The 17916-nt window shown below is 42.0% G+C and overlaps 1 protein-coding gene across 2 annotated transcripts in view; it reads left to right on the top strand.

Moving 5' to 3' along the window:
- Positions 1 to 17916, top strand: part of GADL1 (glutamate decarboxylase like 1) — a 150308-nt gene that overhangs the window by 56060 nt on the left and 76332 nt on the right. For both annotated transcript variants that reach the window (XM_010595539.3, XM_010595538.3), the window contains exon 11: positions 9747 to 9946. In XM_010595539.3, coding sequence (XP_010593841.1) covers positions 9747 to 9946 — 200 coding nt within the window. The remainder of the gene's footprint in view (positions 1 to 9746; positions 9947 to 17916) is intronic.

The raw sequence follows: 17916 nt of genomic DNA, 5'->3' as shown, positions 1-17916 counted from the left end.
ATTTTTAAATGCTTGCGGGGCATGTGGAGGGGCTGCCAAGTGATCTCTGTGCTATCAAATGTTTCTTACCTATTTATAGAAGTACTTCCACATTCTCGAAGACACTCAGCTCAACTTCCCCTTCTCCGGAAGGCAGTGTCACTATTTAAAGTCATTAAGTCGCATTTCTTAAAAATATCTTTTAGCGCAGTCTCCTCATTTTCAAATCAGCTCACGCTAATCCTTAGTTGGGGATATTGAAGGAAGACGGGCAGTACAGGGGAAAATATAGACCCCCAGGTCCTGCACTAAAGTCCTCTCAGTTCTCTGAAAAGCCCTCTGGAGTCTGCAGAATTGGAATCTTCTAGGTTGAAAGGAGAAGGGAAATGTTGTTACGAACGCTAAAGCAAAAAACCAAAACCAAACCCATTGCCCTCAAGTTGATTCCAATTCATAGCGGCCCTATAGGCCAGAGTAGAACTGCCCCATAGGGTTTCCGAGGAGGGCCTGGTGGATTTGAACTGCCGACCTTTTAGTTAGCAGCCGGAGTTCTTAACCACTACGCCACCAGGGTTTCTGTGTGAACAGTAGTGCTCAAATATTTCAGGGCAGTCAGTAGTTTTCACAGATGTTATTAAGCTGGTTCAGCTTCCCTGTCATCTGTTAGTAGCTCATCTGATGGGAAAGAAGAAACCCCCACCCACCAAGACAGCTCTTATGTTCCTGGGTCTGGCAGGCGGCACCCTCAGGGCGTGTGGGGTCTGCCCCCTTCACTTTCATTTCTGGGTGTGGGCGCCTGTGCTGAGGGGCTGCTGTGTCTTCTGGCCATTGTGCACCTAGGGAGAACCAAAGGAAAAGGGAGGCAATCCAGAGGAGGCGGCGGCAAGGGAGGACTGGGCTTTCCTTACCTATGGGATCGCCAAGGAAGGGACCTGAGAGGTCGTCCCCACTGTGTATGCAGTGTCTTTGTACCTTGAGCTAGACCACAGAGCTATGGGAGCTGTTTGATAACTTAATACGCCCAGTAGGGAATTGACGATTTTGAAAAATAAATCAAATGCATTAAGGAAAGGAGATAGTAAACTCAGCCATGCAAAGCAACTTGGGAATCTTCAAAAGAATATCAGCCGCAAGCCCAGAGGAGAAAGACAAAATCAAGTAAGTGTCATGTAAAACTTCCCTTTGAAAACATCGTGAAGGACGTGATGACGTTTTCTCACAAGAACAGACCTTCACAGATTTCTGTGAAGTTGAAAGCATTACATGGAAAATAACTGAAATGGCAGAGGAAATCACGTTTTTTTTTTTTTTTCCTTTTTGGGTTGGAAACCTAGCACACAGCACCTAGAAACTTCATGGAAACAACTTGAACGGGGCAGACGATTGATTGAGAAGGTTTGCAAAGAGGACTCACAGCACAGCAGCGATTTTGAGAAAATGAAGGCAGACATGAGCTTTACAAAAGCAGATGACATGGCAGGAAAACACCCTCAAATATGTCGCCAGATGGCAGAGTAGAGCAAGGCAGGTTGCTCACCAATTCTTCAGAAATTCAAGCACAAGGCACCATAAATATCAACAAACGTGTATATAACATCTTCTAGAAAATATAAGAGATGAGGGGATGGCGGGGAATGGGAATTGGAGGATCCATTGAAGACGTACTCAGAGGTTGACCTATAGGTGGTGCCCATGATTGGGAAATGCTTGAATGGAATAGGAAAGAGAGCCGAATCTGTGGATCAAAAAATGACTCAAGAGTGAACTAAGTCAGACACCAAAAAGACAAACACTGTATGATGGCACTTACGTGAAATACCTAGAATAGACAAATGCATAGAGACCAAAGTTTATTTGGTGATTGTCAGGGGCTGGAGTGGGAAAGACAAGTTATTGCTTAAGGGACACTGAGTTTCTGTGAAGGGTAAGGAAAAAATTTGGAAACGGGTAATGGTGATGGTTGTACAGCATGACAGACGTCATTAATGTCACTGAAATGTACACGTAAAAAGAGTTGAAATAGCATATGTAGTGTGTGTGTGTGTGTGTATAAATATATATTTCCCGTATAAAAAAAATGACTCAGAGCTGGTAAGAGAAGCCTATGAGTCAAGGCACGAACTTCCTGGAGACACTGGAGCAGCCAGTGAAGCACAGTGTGCCAGAGGAGAAGGCAAATAAGAATGCAAATTTGGTGGCAAGTACAAAGAAAAGCTGTAGCAGCTCATCAAGAACAAGCATTCTCTCAAGCTAGATGCAACATCAGACGATTTTTTAAAACGGTTTTCTACTGCAACCGAGGATGAAAAAGCTACCATAGAAAAAAAGTGAATTAAATACATAAACCTTTAAAAAGATGGTTCAAAGTAATGCTGTAAGAACAGTGAACGATGTCAATCTACGGAGTCCACAAGTGAAAGCATGCCTGCTTTGGACCGTGGATAAACGTAAGTGGGGCAAAGGCAGAAATCCCATACATAGAGGCCCAGGGAGTTCAGGCCTGGCTGGCTGAAGCTGAAGGCTGGCTCCCAGTAATAAGGAAACAGTTCTTGCAGCAGAGTTGAGCGTGGGAAACACATCCCCACCATTAGTCGGTCACTGTACGTGTGTTATTTCGTACGTGAGACCAGGAGAGCCAGGTGGAGGTTACGCAGAGGGGCAGCCAGGAGAGTGAGGCGATGCTAAATCAAAGGCTTTGATGTTGCGCATGATTTGGGTGACTATCTCTTATTCCTGCCATAAGGACTTATAAAGTATTCTAGACGTTTTAAAGTCAGAAAGAGGGAACATTTTTGCAATTAAAGGAGAAACATTAAATTAGAGGTAAATACAAAGGTGATGCCTGGACATGCTTTTGGAGAAATGAAGATAAAAGGCTATGCTCCCACTTTTTGTATGAAAGTCTGTTTAGGAAAAATAAGAGCAAAAGATTCCCAAAGGTGATGTGTAGCGTAAGCGACTCAGTGCAGGAGGAGAAATCAATGGTCTGCCAGTTTATACAAGCTTCAGACACACCCATATAAACAGATGCCTTCAGCTAATGTATTCTAGCCCTTGACATCTCTCCTGAAATGACATCCCCACATTGTTCTTTTTTCTTTATTTTAATCTTAGGTAGGCCATCCATGGCTCAGCCTAGTACGTAGACATTTCCCCTGGTTCAGTTAGACTTGCCTCCTTGGAGGCGAAATAATACATTATTGCTCTCTGTTTAGCCCCTCCACCCCATACCAGCCACTCAGCAGTCAGTCAACACATCCATTTCCCCTCTGTGCATAAAGAAAGTAAAGCCAACTGACAAGTGTTTACTTAGGCATTTGAACGGCTCCTTTGTGCTCAGTCCTGCTAGTGTGTGCTCTGATCCATTCTCGTTTCATATTATGTCTTTTGTGTCTTCGATACAACCCAGGCTGAGATTTGTAAGGACCCATAACGTTTATGAAGGCTCTCAAGTACGGGAGCTTAAACAAGGTCCAGCCTAGCTCCATTTGGGGGATGAAGAGCATGGATAACATTTTCTATTGCTCTAAGGTTTCTTGTAATATCCTTAATGTAGTCTATCAACTTGGTCTACTTCTGTAACGTTACTGACAGACACAGCCTATCAAAAAGGAAGGCGGGTGATGGGGTGTAATACCCTTGTTTCATAAATAATGAGAAAGTCGACAGTGATTTCCAGTTCCTCTGCTCACCTGGGGAGAGAAGTAAACCAAAGGGAGAACAGGCCATGATACTGGAGAGGGTCAGGTTGTACAGGAATATGCAGAAGCAAAGTGATGGGCAGGGCTATGGCCAAAGACTGAGAAGTGTTCCCAGTTTACACTATTACATTAGATTTTCACAGTGTTTCTGTATGTCAGGTAAAACTCAAGTATCTTTCTCCATTAAGTCCATGAGAAAAATGAAACCCAAGATGTCAGGTGGCTACCCTTGAGCTCTTGACACTGAGTGACCAAACCAAAAGCAGAATCCATACCTGCTGATACTCACTTTATGCGCCCAGTTCCGCCGTGATGCTTTGAGTTGTAATATTTGTTGAAAATTCCATGACCAATCGTTCTTACTGTGGCATTTAAGATCCTTGGTGGCTTGGCCACTCTACCCTTCCAACCTTCCCTTTCCAGCTATGCCTCACCTCGTTAATTAATTCCAGTCATGCTGAATTAATTCCATCCCTCTTCCACAGCTCCTCATCTTTCAGCTCTCAGCTAGCTGTTCTGTATAACCTCTCCACGTTTGGTTGCTTAGTGTCAGAGCCCCTTTGTGTTCCAGAACACTTTGTACTTTTCCCTGGTCTAGCACTGCATTGAAGTGGCCTGTTCCTATCCCCTTCTTAAGCTTCTTGAAGGTAATGATTTCCTTATTTACCAGCACAACACCAATGGCTAGCACAGCTTTGGGCATACATTAAGACACTCAAAGTGTTTGTCCAATAAATAAATAAAGCCAGTATCAGATGGCATAATCATTTCAAAAATCTACTTTTATATTCTAGATTACAACCAAGCCTTTCTGCTAGTCACAGCCTAAATTTGGTTTTGGGCATTTGATCAATCTTAGCCTAGATACTCAGCACCTCCATGGGCTTCTGTGGCCAGGCTCCTGGCATTATAGTATTTGGAATGGGTCCTCAATGCATAATTTTTGAATGCATTAATTAGTACAAATATGGTTAATATACTTATTTCCTAAGGCATTTAATTTAGACAATTTCTTGCATGGGAAGCATCATATGGGAAGATTTTTTGGTAGTTTTTGTTTGGTAAACTGAAAAACTAATGGTCTTGGTTGCATACAGAAACCTGATTAAAAACAGGCCCATGTGGTTACTGACTCCTGGGAATGAAACTGCAGAATCTGGTCGGGTCTGCGGAAATCAAAGATGGCTTGGCTAATCTTTACAAGGAGAACATGCAACCTACGGATTCATTACCAGTCTTTAGTGATATCCTTAAATATCACCAGAGTCGTATGTATTACAGAAATCTCAAAATGCTTTATAACCAAGATATTACCGCTAGTGAGACTGGGTCTGAAACAGGATCTTAGTTCTTTGACCTCTAGTTTGATGTGTTCTCTTCTGCCATTTGACTTTTCACCAACTTCTCGAAGAATTTGTAATGAGTGTGTATGGAGCACACTCTTTACGCATTTCTTAACTACTTACCTTAGAAACAGTAGAGTGTAATAGATTAATGGGCTAGGAGTTCAGGCTCTGAATCCAAACAGCCTTGGTTTGAAACCCAACCCTACCACCTCACAGCTACATGATCTTGGGTAATTAACTAAACCTCTCTGTGTTGCAATTTCTTCATCTGTGCAGTGGAACTGATGGAAATAATAGAACTTATTTTTTTATTTAGCTGTTGTGAGGATTAATTCATTTAGCTGTTGTGAGGATTAAATGAGCTCATACATATATAGTGCCTGGTATATAGTGAGAACTCAATAAACATTAGCTATGGTCGTTGTTATATGCTAGGTGAAAATCAAAGTCGTGGTTTCTGTCTGTACTCATGTCATATGCCTTCCGTTTGCCTGCTTGCTGTATAATGCATTCTTCAGCACTTCCCTCCTTTATTCTGTAAGGAAGTCCTGACCCCTGAAAACCACATTTCCCAAGCTCCTTTGCCAATTGGCTCCTTGCTAGATTTGGCCAGAATGTTCAGACAAGAGATTGAGGTTGGGAGGCCATGGCTCTCTCTCTGCTTGGGCAGCGTCACTGGCAGAGGCTGTCTCTTCTCTGTTTCTCATCACCCTCCAAGCAGAGCCTCCCTTCATTGCCATGGGTCCCACCAGGCAGTCCCAGTTCCCAGGCTCCATACCACCCATTGGGTCGGTAGCAGCTTCCTGCTTTGGGAATGAGGCCAGTACATAAGAAAATAAAGCAAAAGGAAAAGACAGATTTCTGATGGTGTATATCATTTAACCCTGGATCTAGCAGTGCCAGAAACTGATATATTCCTGGATTTTTAAAATATATGAACCGATAAAAATTTCCATTTTGGGCTGAGGGCTAAGGACCATGGTCTCAGGGGACATCTAGCTCAGTTAGCATAACATATTTTATGAGTAAAATGTTCTACATCCTACTTTGGTGAGTAGCATCTGGGGTCTTAAAAGCTTGTGAATGGCCATCTAATATACCTCTCTGGTTCCACCCCATTTGGAGCAAGGGAGAATGAAGAAAACCAAAGACAGAAGGGAAAGATTAGTACAAAGGGCTAATGGACCACAACTACCACAGCCTCCACCAGACTGAGTCCAGTACAACTAGATGGTGCCCAGCTACCACCACTGACTGCTCTGACAGGGATCACAATAGAGGGTCCCAGACAGAGCTGGAGAAAAACGTAGAACAAAATTCTAACTCACAAAAAAAAAAGACTAGACTTACTGGCCTGACACACTGGAGAAACCCTGAGAGTATGGCCCAGGACACCCTTTTAACTCAGTACTGCAGTCACTCCTGAGGTTCACCCTTCAGCCAAAGATTAGACAGGCCTATAACACAAACAATAATACACGTAGCTCAGCCATCAATACAAGAGTAAATGGGCACAGCAGCCCAGGGGCAAGGATGAGAAGGCAAGAGGGGACAGGAAAGCTAGATGAATGGAAATGGGGAACCCAAAGTTGAGCAGAGTGTTGTCACATTGCAGGGTTGACAACCAATGTCACGAAACAATATGTGTATTGTTTAATGAGAAACTAATTTGCTCTGTAAACCTTCACCTAAAGCAAAATTAAAACAAAAATTTCCTTTTTGCTTGTTACTTTGATTGCATTTACTTCGCTTGTCACTACGAGAGTCCGGATACAATGTCTGCTAATCCCTGAGAACTGTTGGAGTTGATATCACAACATAAAGAGATTGCTATTGTCATTAGATTCTTGCCTTTGGAATTTATAACCAATATTTATTGTCCTGCTAGGATTAAAGGTAGGAAGATGAGCAAGATAAACAGAGTCCTTCTCTTTGATAGTGCAGTAATAACTGTTTTTTTCCCCCCCAAAAATGTTAACTTTGACTACACTTCTTCCACAATGTATTTTCTCTGGAGATCTGAGCATTTTCTCTTAGCTGATACATAGCTTGAATCTAAAGGACACCTCATCCATTTTAATACAAGGGTACAAACTGAAATGCAAAGCAGGAACTTTGGGGGGAAAGTTTTCATTTATTTTCGATAAAGTAAATCCCAAGCCTCCAGTTGTTCTTTATGAAAGCTTCCCAAGACAGGAGGATTTTTCAGTGCCACGATATTAACAGTGTCACCAAGATGGGACCATCACTCATGCTGCCATGTGCTTTCCTGGCTCTCGTCTTCGCCATTTGCGTATGATGATGCCATTTGTCTTCTGATAATGGATGGGTTTCCTTTCCCTTTCAATCACTGTCATAAGCCAGTGAAACTTGCCCAAGACATGTCCAAAGTTCATTTGCTCTGGAGATTTTTTTTTTAATATTTGATGGCTGATCAAAGTAAATTTATAATTGTGATGCAAGTACGTGTATATGTTGTGATCGTGTTTATATGCTTTGTCCTTAAAATATATGCAGTGGTCTTTTAATGTTATAAGATATGGCCAGGCGGCAGTTGCTATGGAGACAATAACCAGATTTTCTGACCTTTGAAGGTAGGGAGATGCAGCTGGGGTCAGAGCAGAGCAATTTCTGATAGAATCGAAGTACAGATTGAAGAGTAAGGGACTTTTTCTGCCTTTTTGTTCAGACCCGAGAAATCTACTTTCCCAGTATCTACCAAGAGCATCCGTCAGAGCCAACCTGAAGGTTACTATACCAAAACCAGTTGACATCAAATTGATTCTGACGCGTAGTGACCTATGTGTGCCGATATTCATTTCATTATTGCTTTATACTCCGATTATTGGGTAAACTGGATGAGTGAAATTTTGGAGTTCTTGATGAAGTCTGATATATATATTTTTTATGGTAGAAAATCCTGCTTTGTGGGAGTGAAACATAGTTAGATCCAGATTAGTGTCCACACAAGACAACATTGCTAATTAAGATAGCAAATTCGTTCTTTCATTTGGTATGTGATACCTTGAGATTGTCTTTTTATTCTTTAAGTACAAGTTGATCAGTCAAATGAAGCACGTTTAAAACACTTTGTGATCAGAAGAGGATATTTTTCTAGGACCCTACTGTGGCTACTGTGGAGTTTCTCTGTAGCTTGCTGTGCAGCATTGATAGTTTTGCGTTGTTAGAGTTTGGAAGAGGCATCAAATAAGAAGCTCGTGCATCTGTGTTTGTTCTACTTGTATTTAGTACGAGGGAGATGTGAATGAGAAGGGTGGTGTATGGGAAGTGGCATCATCATCCCGATTACTTAGTGAGGGTCCTCTGTGCCTGGCCCTGTATTAAGCTCTGTGAGTGTGGAGGTCAATGGAGCATGATTCCTGCCCTCATGAACCAACTTAGCCACACAAAGAATATATATGTTGACCCACAAATGCAGCCAAATGCCAAAAGAAGAAGTGAGCCCTAAGGGATGAGCAGCTAAGGAAGGTGAAAAAGAGGTAAAACTTGCGATGGGACTAGATGAAGAAGGAAGGCTGTGTTCAGTTCGTTGTTATGTCAGAACTCATAAATATGTTGCATGTGTTCTTTTGAATGTGTCAAATATTACACAAAAATAAAAATGACACAAGATAAAACTCATGGTGTGAGCAAAGATATTAATAGGACATGATCTAGTGCTTAAGGAACGTTGAGTAGATTGGTTGCGTTGGAGAGCAAAGGTTCTATAGGTATTCTCCAGTTATGAAGATATTCAGGGAGTTGTAGGGGCTGTGACTGATAGGTTAAGAAATGTGAATTTTTGTAGGTACTAAATGACATTGAATACCAACAATCATGAAGATGGCACAGGACTAGGCATCGTTTCGTTCTGTTACATATAAGGTCACTATGAGTTGGAGCCAACTGAATGGCAACTAACAACAACGAATGACATCGAAGGTAGCATGGCTTAAACTCTAACAATTTGGGGTCAAGGTGAAGACCCTGCGATGGGTACTGCACTTCCTAAATCCTCATCCACTTCTTAGCTAGAAGTAACCAGTCAGTAAGTGCAAATTGTATTAAGCTGCGAATAAAACCAACAAGAGACCCACCCAAAAGACCCTTAGGGATGGTAGCTGACAGTTTGTGGTGGTAAAAACTTATTGGCTCTTGTTTAACTCTTTCATAGCTTTTCCTTGTGTTTTTTTTTTCTCTGGTTTACTATCACTTCTGGCCTTTTCAATATGAATATGATTTGAAAAGAAGAGGATGTGAAAGTTTAGTTTTTGCCTATGAAATTGTATAAAGTTAAGTATATTATGGTAACTGCCCTCCACCCCACCTCCCACCGTGTGGAGCCTTGGGTGAGCTATAAACAATTGGTTCATCTTAAGAAGCTGGCCCACTTTGATGCTGTATATTGATGTATAGATGATGGCATGGTGGCCTCAAAGCTTCTCAATACTTGTCAATGAAATTGTGAAGACGGATTCCAGAATTCTCAACTTTGAGGATTTTTTTGGGAAACAAAGCAGATAATATGTGTCTAGAAGTCAGTACACACCTATCACTTCTGATGTTGAGTAGTCACAAAGCGAGACATATCCTTGATGCAGTGTAGTAGAAGGTCATATAGGTATCGTTCACGTGTATGTATTTTCAAAATCAAGTATGTTCTGAAAATGGAGAGTTTTTTTTAATCTTCTTTCCTTCCTTTTTTTTTTTTTCCCAAAAGGACCTTCTTAAGAAATGCTACTCTGCCAAAGCATCTTACCTCTTCCAGCAGGATAAATTCTATGATGTCAGCTATGACACAGGAGACAAATCTATCCAGTGTAGCAGAAGACCAGACGCATTCAAGTTCTGGATGACCTGGAAAGCCCTGGGCACATTAGGTCTTGAAGAAAGAGTAAATCGTGCTCTTGCTTTATCTAGGTACCTGCCTGTGTGTGCGTATATGTGTATGTGGGTGTGTGTGTGTCCACGTAAGTCTATGATAGAAAGACTCAATGGAAGTAACGTTTTCAACGTCTGTAAGTGTTCTTTTACTTGTGTGTTCCTTTTTTCATTCAACAAGCGTTTTCTCATTACCTACTGGTGCAGTGGTTAAAGTGATTGGCTGCTAGCCGAAAGGTCGGTGGTTCGAATCCACCAGCCACTCCATGGGAGAAAGATGTGGCAGTCTGCTTCCATAAAGATTGCAGCCTTGGAAACCCTCTGGGGTAGTTTTACCCTGTCCAATCAGGTTGCTATGAGTCAGAATCAACTCAATGGCCTTGGTTTTTTTTTTTTTTGGATTATACATTAGAAACTGTGAACAAAGCAGTCCTACCCCATGCCCTTAAGGATCCTAGCCTAGTAAAAGATGCATTCAGGTAATAAGCAGATAATTCACAGGACAGGTGAACCTCCCTTTTGGAAAGGAGAGGTACATGGTACTCCAGGAACACTCAGGAGGCTCCCCCTCGTCCATCGTGGAGGGTATTGGCTGAGGCTTCCTGAAGTAGCGTTCAGCTAAGGCTTAATGAGCTGAGACTGAGAACAGAGCCTGAAATATGGTACATTCCTATGAGTTTTAGTTATTATTATATTCTTACCTGGCTGGCCATGGTAGGCATTAGAGCTTGTGATCTTTGGTTTGGATTGTCTCTCCTTCTTCTTTCTCTGTTCACATTTCACTTGGTAAAACCAAAATGTCTCCTTAAAGGTTTGTGACAGTGGGAAGTGTTATGAGGGTGAACTGCTATGTTTTCCTGTTGTTTTAGCTGACGTTGAGTCAGCCCCAACACATGGCGACCCCATACACAAGAGAACAAAATGCCACCCAGTCCTCCACCATCTCCATGATCCATTGGGATCGGACCTTGTGATCCATAGGGTTTTCACTGGCTGATTTTCAGAAGTAGATCTCTAGGCTTTTCTTCCTAGTCCATCTTAGTCTGGAAATTTTCTCTGAAACCTGTTCAGCATCATAGCAACTCACAAGCCTCCGCTGATGGATGGGTGGTGCCTGTGCATGAGGTATGTTGGCCTGGAATTGAACCTGGGTCTCCCACATGGATAGTGAGAATTCTACCACTGAACCACCAGTCCTTCATCCCTGAGGTGCGCTATATCAGTGAACTCCAAAAAAAACAAACCCGTTGCCATCGAGTTGATTCTGACTCATAGCAACCCTATAGGACAGAGGCGAACTACCCTATGGGATTTCCAAAGCTGCAAATCTATGAAAGCAGACTGCAGAGAGGCTGGTGGGTTTGAACCACCAATCTTTTCGTTAGCAGCTGAGCACTTAGCCACTGCACCACCACAGTTCCTTAGAGTAGGGATAGTGGTAAACAGAACAGTCCTGGTCCCAACCCTTAGTCGATGTGGAAGACGAACATTAAACAAATAACCATAGAAATGAATCTGTAATCACAAAATGGCTTGCTTTCCTTGAAAGAAATGAGAGAGTATCCCATACAATGTACCTCCTGAGTGTTCAGCCCTCCTTGGTGTTGGGAAGAGTGTCAGTTCCTCCCAGCGTATGTCCGACCCTGGATGAGAGGTGTGCCTTTATGAAAAGCAGGGTGATAATTATCCTGTAGTGAGCAAATGAAGCCATCTGCCATAAATATTCATAGCTGTCCATTAAGTTAAAATAACAGTCCAAGAAGCTGTGTTCCCTTTTTTGCCTTTTCATGTGCTATTCCGACATGGTAGAATCTCTGCATTATTTCATTGTCTAAGCTGCTAAGTAATTCAGTGACGGCTGTCTTGAAATAAGGCTAGATATAAATATTTGATGACGGTGTTTATTTTAAACTTAACATGCATCTCAGGGTGGGATTTAGTTTATAGTCTAAGGATACTTTCTAATTTTTGCAGAGAAATATCACAGGAGGATAAATGTTAACATTTCAATTCAATTCACCAAACACTTATTGTTTGTACATGTTTGTCAAGTTCAATTGAATTGAATTAGCATTTCAGTGAGCATTGCTACAGACTCGGCGACCTAGATTTAAATATTTGAAAAATAATCCCTCCTATTTTCTGCTGTTCCTCAAAATAATTTTACTGCCTTAGATTTCTACATGATACCCAACACTCTATTTCTGGGGGTAGGGGTGGGGCAAAGTCGTCCTGTTCTTCCACACCGGGTGCCAAGCCAAAGAGCAGAGTCCTTTGAAGTATTGTTGTAGAGAAACAACTTTTACAAAGCCTTCTGCAGCAAAGAGCTTTTTTATTGTGACGTATCAGAAAACAGAATGTGAAATTGGCTGCCAGCACTCAGGCTATAAACAGACCAGAATTCAAGAAGTACAATCTAGAAGTGCTTTTTACACACTTTTGACAGGTGCTGATTCATTACGAGTAAATTACTTACGGACTATGATTGCTTAAAGACAACTAAGATCATGATTGAGTGACCTTTTCTTGTTTTTTTTTTTTTTTTTTGTCCTAACAATGTGGTCTTTTGTCTCAGAGACCCCAGGTCTGCCATATGATGGTTGTTTTTTTATTTGTTGTGTGGGCTACCTGTGCTATTGGGTGGGTCTTTAACTCACTTCCTGGGGTAAATGGTTACTTAGTTTTGGTACGTTTGTCCACAGTCCATTGAACCAATTAGATTTTGTGGCCACCATGTTACCTGAGGGCATTAATAACTGACTCATTAAACCCCCTACCATAGAGTCAATTCTGACTTATAGTGACCCTATAGGACAGAGTAGAACTGCCCCCATGGGGTTTCCAAGGCCATAAATCTTTACTGAAGCAGATTGCCTCATCTTTCTCCTGCTTCCTGGGATCAATTGCTATGGAGTTTTTGTACGCACATCCAGTCCACTGTCCATTGAACGGATGAGAGCACTCTGTCCTGCTCCTTTGATGTAGTTTCCTATTGTTTTAAGCTTTTCCGATTCTGACAAACAAGTTGGCCTGTGATTTGGTTAACCCTTTATCAGTATGTCACTTGGAATGAATGGGAAATTATAAACTTGGAGAGAGTGCCTCTAGGATTAAAAATTGCAGTCAATTCACAGCAGAAGGGCTTTATTTTTGTGATGTTATTTCTTTTCAAATTGACTTATTGGTTTAGAGTTCTGCTCTTTAGGAAAAATGGAACATTCTGGGTTTCTAATCTGTTTACTTGAGTGTATGGAGAGTGGTGTGCTGGTAAACTGGCTCTAGGGAGGAAGGAAAAAAAAAAAAAAAGCCCCAGCTTGTTGTGTCTGCCAATTTCCATGGTGTAAATACTCCCATCAGGGCAAATTATGAGCTACAATAGTTGTGGTTTGAAAGCTCCCTAAATAGTGAACGCTCGGCTCTCAGTAGCCTGTGTGAGCTGGCTCCGGGGTACTGCTGATGACATGAACCAACATAAGCAGTTCAAACCACTGACTGGTGAGATTTAAAACATCATTTCCCATCAAGCCCACTGACCCATGGACACTTCCTTCAGAGTTTACCTAATAAAAATGATTCTCATCCGTGGTAAGTAGGCTCCACTTGGCATAATTTCTAAGTCAGGGTGACATGGTTTTGTTTCCAAGAAGTGTAATTTCCTTCAGTAGATGGTAACTTTGTAGCAGAATAAAGCTGCTCATGCTGATTGTGTTATTATTTGGGGTACACATAATTATTGGAAACCTAATATAGATTTTTTTTTTTTTTATTATAGATAACCCGAAAGGTGAACAGTTCAAACCCATCAGCTGCTCCTTGGAAACCCTACAGGGCAGCTCTACTCTGTCCTTTAGAGTTGCTATCAGTCGGAATTGACTTGACAGCAACAGGTTTGGGTTTTCGTTTTAATGTAGTTAAGGGAACCCTGGTGGCACAGTGGTTAAGAGCTTGGCTGCTAACCAAAAAGGTTGGCATTCGAATTCACCAGCTGCTCCTTGGAAATCCTATGGGGCAGTTCTACTCTGCCCTATAGGGTTGCTAGGAGTCGGAACAGACTGAACAACAGCGAGTTTCAGTTTCAGATCCAGGTCCCTTAAACCCATTGACCCATTGCCATCGAGTTGACTCTGACTCCTAGCGACCCTATAGGACAGAATTGCCCCATAGGGCTTCCAAGGCTGTGAATCTTTACCGAAACAGATTGCCACATCTTTTTCCCTCAGAGCGGCTGGTGGGTTCCAGCTGGTGGATTAGCAGGTGAGAGCTTAACCGCTGCACCACCAGGGCTCCTTCCCAGGTCTTTTAGATACTAGAAAAACTGTGGAATTCCCCCATCTCCCCCATGACATATCACAGGAAGGACTGTATTGATTCCATAGAGGTAATGTTTCCCTGTTGATGAACCTAAATGGAACTTAATTTTGAAATTTGTGTATTAAGATTTAAGGACCAGATTTTGATGGACCAATGGATTACCATCACTCTGATCAGATAGGGCGCTTCCTCCTCCCTTGGGAAATTGGAGAAGACACTTTTAAGGGGATGAATGTCCTGTTTTATGGGTTGTCAGAAATCCAGCAAGGAGGGAAAAATTAATGCCTAGAAGATCTCTAAGATTTTCCTAATTTTCATTTGACCCTTGTCATTCCAGTCGAGGAAGGGATCTTCCCCTCAAGACATATTCATGATGAAAGACTTGCTTTCTCTTTTGATTCTTTGAAATCAAGAATGTCAGGAGCCTAAAGCAACATGTGGTTATTAAACATAATTGAAACCCAGAGGGCTGCGGTTTCAGACTTCCACCTCAGGCAGATGACCGTGGGTCTCTGACATCTGCCTAGGAAAGTCAAAAATGTTTTACAAAACCAAGGCTTCCCGTTGCGGAGGGTAGCTTTTGTCTCCACACTCACGTTAAATGGATGTTTACTAAGGGGTAATTTTTAAAGTGGGTCTGCAAGAGTCCTGTGCAAAAGTCTGTCAACAACAACAAACAGTTCAGGAACTCCCATTCTGCTGCTTTGTGTAGTCTCCAGTGTATCATTTATTTATTCCCTTGACGCGCAATCTCTGCCATCTCTCAGATGGAATTCATTTCACAGACTTGCATGGATACTAAGGGATTAATTGTGATCAGGGTGGAAAAGATGAGCCATTACACAATGGCCCTTTTGTGTTCATGTTTTCCTCTGGGTGACCAGGAGAGAGCCTAGGAGACTATAGAAGGGCCAACGTTTTCTTTTTTTCAGATTGTTAATTTTTTAAAAATCACAGTTGCAGTAGAGGGTAGCATGTAGGTGACTGAGCTGAATCACACAAGCCACATGACCCGCTCGGATCCATGCAGAGTAGACAGACAGAAGATGAAACCAATCTCGGAAGTTCCGAGAGGCCTCATGCGTCAGAAGCACTCTCAAGTGACATGAGACTGGGGGAAGGACTTGGTTCAGTGGTTCATGGAGACTCTAAGTGACTGGTGGATTAAGAAAGAGATTTGAAAGGTTATTTCCAGAGAGGAAAGAATGCCTCGCAAAAGAACAAGTGGAATCTAGAAAAATTAAATGGACTCGTATGATGAATCAGAAAATTGTGGGCCCCTAACATTGGAAGCATATTTGTAAACAAAGGAAGGGGAAGTGTTCTGGGGCAAGATGATAATTCATACATGCTTCAAAATCAAGCCAGCATCTTCATGTCGTAAGTCTCAGCCAGTAGAATTTGGAAAAACACTTGCCAGTGTGCATTTTTTTTTTTTTTTTCTCTTCTCTTTTTTGCTGACCAGAAGCTATCATTGCTTTAGGAGCCCTGATGGCACGGTGGTTAAGAGCTCGGCTGTTAACCAAAACATCAACAGTTCATATCCACCAGCCACTCCTCGGAAACCTGGGGGGCAGTCCTACTCTGTCCTGTAGGGTTGCTATGAGTCAGAATTCACTCGGTGACAACAGGTTTGGTGTTTTGGTTTACCTAGATCGTTTTGGTCTTAGTGGTTTATGGTTCCTGCATTATGTCCCCAACCTGGATGCACATCCTTTTTTCTGGTTTGAGCTACGTAAGGATAATTTTTTAATTCTACTGCATCTTTAAAATGCCTCCATATGTTAAAAAGAAAAACTGTGAGGAGTAACTCATTTTTCTGACTGTAGGCTGAAGTGACACAAATAATATTCTAGATTTGCCACCAGCAGCTCATTTCATCTCACCATTTGTTAAAGTAACCCATAGAATAAGCACTCCTAAGCTGGCATTTCTGAAACTGTGCTCTGTGGGACACTAGACTTCTGGAAGTTATTAATACATGTTCTTCAAAAAATTACTTCATGGTCAGATGTGCTTGGGAGATGCTACCTATGATATTCCTTTCTGGGATGTTCACGGTACCTATCTGCACATTAAAGACCTTGAGAAGCCTGCGCTATAGACACCTTTTTAACTTTGCTTTAACTGTGTGCAGACACTATTGATTGCCCACCACCAACTGTTCTCCTTTCTTCCTTACCGAGAGAGCCTCGATTTCGTTTAGGCAACAATGTTCATTGTGTTCCCAGCTGGGAACATTGGTCTAAGCAAATCTCTTTTGCCAATAATTGGTTTAGGGCTGGGCAGGTGACTCAGTTTAAGTCGATAAGATACAGAGAGAACTCTGGAGACGTCAGAGAAAAATATTCTTTCCTAGACGGAATTGCATGCGTGAGGAGAAGCTGTGTTTGCTCCAGCCGCGTTCGTTTTTTTTTTTGGGAGGGGGGGGACAGTATTGTATAAGGATGTGATATATGGCGCTGTGGCAGCCATCTTGTGAACATGGCAGGAGACCTCACCTTCTGAGCATGGCAAACTGAAGTGATAGAAAATACCTAGTTCTTGATGACATTATTGACCCATCTAATCATCCCAATAAATGTCCTTATAACTTAAGCCAAGTATATTTTTAATTGTAGATAAAAACAATCTAATTGGTAGGTTCAGCATTGTTCAAACTTATTTGACAGTGGACTCTTTTATGTGGGAAACCTATTAGTATGGTATCCTACAGAGCATAGTTCGGGAACTCTGGTGGGAGCTTTTTGTGTTTTTATAATAGAAACGTCCTCTCTTCTCCCAAATCATTTCCACCTTCAGCTTAGTTGGAAGGTTACACTGGGCTTTATGGGCTCCAAGAGCGACTTCAGTGGGGACACTGACCCCCAACATACAGCCAGGGCCCAAATGGTTCCAAAAAGCAGAGTTTTAACTAAAATAATTCAGCTGTTTTAGAATGCCTTTCCTCCAGGTGCAACCTGAGTCAGCTGGACAGAAGTATTTTAAATTGAGACTATAGGTGGTGCACGTGAAGTTTCGTACCGTCATACTCCATTAGACAGGGAAGGACCTTACCAATCTAGTTCCACATCTCCTTTATAACCTGAGGAAACTGAGGCAGGCTCAGGTAGGCTAAGGAATTTGTCTGGGGTCCCAAAGGTGCATAACTAGACTCTTTAACCTGGAGTCATCCCCAGGATTTCTGGAGATGCAAAACCGGACCCCGTCAACGGTTCTCGCTGAGCTGACAGATTGGCTCAGAGTGGGGTGGAGCTACCTCAGGGAATAGCATCGGCCTCCTAGGGAGCAACCCATGGCATCTGCTTTTGAGTGAACAAGTTGCCTGTCCGTTAGTGCCTGGGGAAGGGAGAAGAGTATGGTTCACCAAACTTGCCCTATACAGGTAGAGACTGCATATGTCTACTTGCTTTGTTTGGGGGTTTACATTTTTTTCTATTATTAAGTTTTCTTTTCAAACATTACACAAGTAACCACACCTATGAAACTTTGCAAAGGAATATAAAAAGACAGTTGACAACCTCTGTCCCCCATTGCATCCCATTTCTCAGTCCATGAGGTAAATGTTGATTTACTGTGTATCCTTCTGTATTGTATTCTGTGCTCATATAGACACGTGGATATGGATTAATTTTGTTTTTTTTGTTTACATTTCCTAAAAAGTGGAATTATATTATCCAAATTAGTACTTTTCTTTT

The sequence above is a fragment of the Loxodonta africana genome, chromosome 27 (genome assembly GCF_030014295.1).
Source record: "Loxodonta africana isolate mLoxAfr1 chromosome 27, mLoxAfr1.hap2, whole genome shotgun sequence".
NCBI lineage: Eukaryota > Metazoa > Chordata > Mammalia > Proboscidea > Elephantidae > Loxodonta > Loxodonta africana.
The sequence above is the reverse complement of the archived record's forward strand: the minus strand, read 5'-3'. Positions and strand labels throughout refer to the sequence as shown.